The sequence below is a fragment of the Aspergillus affinis genome (assembly GCF_023601865.1).
Source record: "Aspergillus affinis strain CMG 70 chromosome Unknown NODE_198_length_41732_cov_90_722098, whole genome shotgun sequence".
In the NCBI taxonomy this organism is placed as follows: domain Eukaryota; kingdom Fungi; phylum Ascomycota; class Eurotiomycetes; order Eurotiales; family Aspergillaceae; genus Aspergillus; species Aspergillus affinis.
The window spans coordinates 30640-37161 of NW_026515979.1; the positions used below are offsets into that span (position 1 = coordinate 30640).

Consider the following 6522-nt stretch of genomic DNA (forward strand, 5'->3'; position numbering starts at 1 on the left):
TGGGTTGTGTTGAATGAATTTCAACCAACTGCTTTTAAAAATGCGCTAAGGCTTTAGTATTATACTCGGTTGCGAAACCAGTGTCACCCCGAGTTTAGTCTCTTTTGTTCTCCGCAGTACAAAGAGGGTAAAGCGCCTGATAAAAGGCTTGGCAAATAAATATGATTGGCTTAAAATCCAAATCTTCCTATTTACAGACTAGTCTCTACTCGATAAAACAAAGAGAAGGGTCTGGAGGGGTGGCACTGGTTTCGACTTTGTGTGTACACTTCGCTTGGAGATGGATCCTTCAAGACTCGATAGGTCACCCACATCTGCTATATGTAAAGAGGGCAAAATCTCCCTGGTGTATTGGGCACCTCAAGACAGCACAAGAACAACTTTCACTTCCATTATTATTATCTTTTATTCTCAGAATGGAGTTTGGACGCATCCCAGAGAAACCAAAGTCTGCCCTTCCTCAGGGTACATATCTGCTTCCCGCTTCTGAACAAATCTGTGTCGCGGAATACATTTACTACAGGCTGCGCCAACTGGGAGTATGCAGTATTCATGGTGTGCCTGGCGATTTCAACCTCGCTGCATTAGACTACGTTGAAGCAACCGGTCTACATTGGGTGGGAAACTCCAATGAGCTCAATGCTGGATATGCTGCAGATGGTTATGCAAGAATCAAGGGCCTATCTGCGCTGATGACTACTGGGGGGGTGGGGGAACTGTCGGCTCTGAACGCAATCGCAGGAGGGTATGCAGAAAAAGTGCCCATCGTCCACATTGTCGGCACGCCGCCGACGCACCTGCAGGATCAAAACGCAAACTTGCATCACTCACTGGGGGACGGGAATCTCCGACTTTACGCATCTATATATCGAAATTTTACTTGCGCCCAAGCGAACCTAAGAGATCCTACGCAGGTCCCACGTTTAGTTGACGACACCTTACGTCAGTGCTTGTTGCACAACAGGCCAGTCTACATAGAACTACCGGCTGATATGGTCAAGGTATCTGTCTCTGCCTCACGCCTCAAGACGGCGATCGACTTCTCATTACCGCCGAGCGAAAGCCGGGGGAGGGAACAACAAGCCGTCAAGGGTTTCGTTCAAGCAGTTTTATCAGCCTTACAACCGTTGATTATCCTGGATGGATGGGTGTCTCAATACGGCTTTGAGCAAGAGGCGGATGAGCTAGTGCGCTTATCAGGCTTCCCAACGGCCACGACGCCTTTTGGAAAGGGAAAAGTGAACGAAAGTTATTCAAATTTCTGCGGCGTTTACGCAGGTGCAGCTGGCAGTCCGGAGTTTCTGAAGTGGGTGGCCAATTGTGATCTTGTAATTCGATTAGCACCACTTGATGCCGATACCAACACGTATGGATTTACCACCCTTACGAACCGGAGCGTCACCATCGAAATACATCAGTCAGAAATCAGCATTCGCGGGGCGGTCTACTCGGAAGTTAATGTCAAGAGTGTTCTCCATGAGGTTCTCTCTCAGCTGGTTGAGCTTGGTCCAGCCATGTTGGCTTATAATGGGTCATGCATCGATCTGAAAAAGTTGAATTTAACCGCTCTTCCGGACACCCCAGCTGACACGGCATGCATCACGCAGGACATGTTCTGGCGTTTTATCTCCCGACTCTTCCGTCCGGGAGATACCATTATAGCAGAAACTGGGACAACTTATGCAGGTTGTTGTGACTTTGCGCTTCCACCCAAAACTACAATCATCAACTCCGCTCTCTGGTTATCCATCGGATACGCGTTAGGGGCATCTGGCGGCGCAGCACTCGCTCAACGAGAAATGATAGAGCAAGGTGTTCGAATGGAAGGAAGGACAATTTTATTCGAAGGGGATGGCAGCTTCCAAATGACTGTCCAAGCCATCAGTGACATAATTCGGAATCGCCTTGACCTGATCATGTTCATCGTCAATAATAATGGGTATACAATCGAGAGGTGGGTCTGCTAAATTTACTCAACTTCTTGTACGATTTTGTTCACTAACAGTTCGTCTTTAGGTACATCAATGGAATGGAAGCGCACTATAACGATATCCAACCGTGGCGCTATCTGGACACTCCATGGTACTTTGGGGCAGCAGAAAATACCACGGAGTACCCTGTGTTTACCAAGCAGGTAAAGACATGGGGAGACCTTGAAAGGGTTCTTGAGGACAACCATGTGAAAGATGGCAAGGGCTTAATAATGGTTGAGGTCATTCTGGATAAGGAGGACGCGCACCCCTTACTAAAACAGCAAATGGAGTTGGTCTGCAGGCAGAACAAAGCTCGCTGAATATTGATCGGGCTTGAAGGAGAAGTATAACATGATCCTCGGACTCTAATGAGCGGAACATCCCTGTAACCTATATAAAAATAACATTTTGATGTCAAGAAACCTTGACAATCTAAAGGACAAATAAACTACTGATTCAATATAACGCACAAATATAGCTAAAAAGCACATTATATATATATATATATGCATGTATATTTTCTTTTTCAATTTTCTATACGTTTTCAACCCGAATCCTATTCTGGGCCATGAACAGTTGACAGTCACTAATCACTCAATCATGTGCAATGCCAACTGCGTGAAGATGGAACTAGCCATTTTCGGATAAAATTATACTTCTGGCAACAAGGAACGATGCTCAAGAGTAACCCTGTTTTTGCAACCAACCGTACAAAGGCGGTCCACACACCCGGGGATCACGGTTAGTTACGGACCGTGGACGAACAACAAATATTATAGCATTATATTTGTTAGGTCAACGCGCGCTGTACAATATGTTACCGCATCAATTTGACTAGTGTGAATTGTGCTTCTAATTACACAGCTCTTCGCGTTTCGATTGTCCTCATGGTGAGTCCGACTCATATGCACCAGATGGGCAGCCAAAATATTCTTCGATGTTGTTGCCATTTGGAAATTGAAAAATCAGGCATATCACAACCAGAAATCATTCTCGGCGATATACAAACAATTCAAACCCTGTCCAACAAATCAGGCCAGGGGATTATCAGCGCTACGTTACAGGCAGCCTTGGAAATAAAAGGCATAGGATAAGGTTTCGCCTCCAGTGGACTCCGGGGCATTGCAATGACCCTGCGGCGTACAGTACAAACTAGTCAACGGCCGAGAACTACAAACCGAGCAGAGCCAAGACGAGCACCTCTCTCAAGTCACACTGGAAATATGACTCCTCGGGAGTTTAGCAAACGCATGCGATAGCACCCTAATCTCACTGGGCTGCGGTTGAGCCCCGAGAATTTCTATTCCGTTGGTGGAAATTGTCGGTGCCGGTTAACCTGGCTTACTGCGGCAATAGTACTTCGGGAGTCGGGGTACATACAAGGTCGCGGAAGAGTCAGCCCTACGGGTTGCCGATCTGAATGGGGGCGGTTCGCACGCAGCAAAAGAGCTGCTACTACTCATCGTTGGCGTACATGGACGAAGATAGTATCCAGTGGCACATGTACCCGTGGCAGCTGTTGACGTTTTTTGCCCATAAAATACGAATAAGTGGCGTCGATCGTGGCGGACGGTGCAGGCAGATGGTGTTGTCGTCGAGAAGGAGCTATTTTTGTATTGGTGATGACTGGCTGGAGCCGGCGGCGCGGCAGATTATCGGTCCGTGGCAGAAGCAGACCAACGCGTCGTGGGCATGGACGTGGAAAATAGGAGTCCCGTTCCGTCTAACGACAAGATAAATCTCCTCGCGTAGTCTTCTCGGTCATGTATGAATTCCGCCCATGACCAAAATATGGCCCACAATATGGCCATGGGGCGCTCTATTGAGTCCCCGTCGAGCGAGGGCCTTGGCACGGCCGTGTACACGGTTCCTAGTAGCCCGTTCGGAGCAACCTTATCACCACACTCACTGCTGGCAGTACGCAGACTACCCCGAGCAGATCGAGCGCGGTGGCGCGGCGGTTCATGATCTGGAACACGTATGAGGCAATGCAGACACTGCTCGACTGGCAGACGTACGGGCTGAGGACCTACTTTAACAGCGAGGCGCCGCGAGGCCCGTGGCCTCGATCGGGGCGGACGAACTCTTGTACAAGAACACGCAGTTCATGATGGGGCTCTCGGGGATTTGCCCCTGAGTTGACAAAGCAGCCAAGGAAATCTAGAAGTAGCTGGTGCGAGTCGGATACCGAGTTACTCAGTCCGCAGCATGTGGAAACCGATGGGGATCGGCGGCGCAATTATATATTGAGGACCCGATGGCCACACGCAAGTTCATATCACCAAAAATTATGCGCCCGCAACTCTACCAAGATTGCCGCTATCTTCCGCAGGAGTTGAGCTAGACGACTATATCATCGATCTAAACTGAAATTGGTTGTTCTCTGTGACCTAGTTTTGTTGGGCAAATCTTACCACCACGGGATTGGCGGTTCCCTTTGAAGTGGTCTAGCTCAGAGGAATGGTGGAGTTCGATCGGTCCGAGCTGTACGAGGCCTAAGTCATAAGGAGAATGCAAATGAATGGAGTAATACTCTATCTAAAACGTAGCCTAGAGTACAGGGATACTTGAGTGCTTAGATGTTTGAAGAGGATTGTGGCCTCTGCAAAATATGAGCCTCGGACGGACTAATGTTGTTCCCGGCCTCCGACCTAGTTACATCACATCACCCTTGACAACACGTAGGAGCCCCCGCGACTTCCATGGCTACCGAAGATTGACACCGATCCATGGGCATATGTCTTATGGAAACCACACAACTGTATTGGACTCCATAAATGAGAAGTCAAGACATATATACTTGGCTCGAAAGGATCCAAGTACAGCAAAACCCGACCCCCCCTTCGTCACCTCCGCACAAGGGTCGCCATCGCGATCAGCGGCGATACCGAAAGCGAAAGATGCCCCCGAGTGGTGCGTCAACACCTCAAAAACGACCTAGGCCGAATGACTTAGAAACGAGGAGTCTCTCGACTCAACTCACGGAGCGCACAAGATTTGATCCCTCCGTTCAATCTTCATCTGGCCCGTCGCGTCAAAGGAGCCCAGCACGAGATCTTCTGAACGATCTTCCCCTCGCGATACCACCGATCCACTGTACCCGACCCAAGGAAATTCCTCTTCCTGACACCTCTCTTTCGCTGCGGAGAAGTTTGTGCGAAAATTTTGGGCTCAAAGTGATACCAGTGGGGCTCAAGGTATTGTTTAGCTATTATCGTCACGTGAACACCATCTAACGCGGCCGTTCGTTGTGCTGCAGGACAAGATCCACTCCGCCGACCCGGAAGGGGCGATGGATATCCCGGACGTGGCGTTCGATTACGCTGACTCGAGGACCCCAGAACAACTCGAAGCACTTTGGCGGGACGTGGTTGAGATCTACCAGGAAGCCGCAGAGTGTGAAGAACACGGCCAAGACGAGAATGCTTGGGGCGCTGGGGTGATACAGCCGATCCTGAAGATGGGAATCAGGCACCATCCCATCCTGCAAGTAAAAAACGTGTCAGTATTTGGATGATGCATTGAACATGGTTGCCATGTTGACGGCCCGACAGACAAACACAAACCATAAGCCCCTCTCTTCTCCCACGATTACCTCACAAGTGCCGAGTCAGTCGAAAGGTCGATTACGCATTCGCCTTTTCCGCCCGTAACCGGCGGGTAAAGACAACATACGATGACTTCGCCATTGCTTCACCGGATCCGACTATCAGCCAAACGACCGACCCATTCACGAAGCGTATCGCTATTTTTTCTGGAGTTGAAGTAAAGCAATCCAATGGTGGCAAGGTGGAAGCACTTGCTCAGCTTTCTATTTGGCTTGCTGCAAGTTTGGAAAAGCTTTTGCAAATAAGCAGCCTTGGGGAAAGGGGAAATGAGCACTTTACCCTTTTGCCGACCGTGGGTTGGACAGTTATCGGTCATGACTGGCACTTATATATTGTCTTCAGGGGATTGTTCGAAGGTCAGGATAGAATAGTCAGTGGTATCACCCCCTGTCATTCACTGAATTCGCCTAACGTCCACCTACAGTACATTGATGGGCCAATTGAGAGTGTCGCCGCTAGTACACGATCATATTACGGGATCTTTAAACTGATGGACCTGGTCCATAGAGCTTCCAAGTATGCGGAGGAAGTGTATTGGCCCTGGATGCGCGACGAGATTCTGGGTCCCGTCAATAGACCTATCAGCGCAACGCGTCACACCAGGCAAGGATAAGCGCGTTCCACCGGGTTCTGGCGTTCTCGGGCGTTCCTCGATGGAATATGTTTCTATATGTGCTTTTTCTCGACGTTACGAGTTTCCTTTTCGTCGGGAGCCGGCTCTGAATCAATTCATCAGGTACACTGGTTTGAGGACTTATGGGTTGGCAGCAACGGTAATGAGTGACTCGCTACGCCATTTGCTGCACTGGAACTAGACACATCCCGGTTGTTTCAGATTTAATCTTACGCGGCTATGCCCTTGGATGCTCGCTGCCAGACTGCTCAGACCGCGATTCTCTTACACAGAGACTGTCCCCGAGTAGGGGAGCTTGTGGCAGCTG

General features: G+C 49.3%; 2 protein-coding genes across 2 annotated transcripts; both read left to right on the forward strand.

Moving 5' to 3' along the window:
- Positions 1 to 416: 416 nt before the first annotated feature.
- Positions 417 to 2293, forward strand: KD926_003771 (alpha-keto acid decarboxylase family protein; the record flags this gene model as incomplete). The annotated part of the gene is made up of 2 exons (XM_053095014.1): positions 417 to 1954; positions 2017 to 2293. The coding sequence occupies 2 exons, from the start codon at positions 417 to 419 to the stop codon at positions 2291 to 2293; spliced, it is 1815 nt and encodes a 604-aa protein (XP_052950279.1).
- A 2580-nt stretch (positions 2294 to 4873) lies between these two features.
- Positions 4874 to 6194, forward strand: KD926_003772 (uncharacterized protein; the record flags this gene model as incomplete). The annotated part of the gene is made up of 4 exons (XM_053095015.1): positions 4874 to 5170; positions 5233 to 5474; positions 5528 to 5951; positions 6006 to 6194. The coding sequence occupies 4 exons, from the start codon at positions 4874 to 4876 to the stop codon at positions 6192 to 6194; spliced, it is 1152 nt and encodes a 383-aa protein (XP_052950280.1).
- Positions 6195 to 6522: the final 328 nt, after the last annotated feature.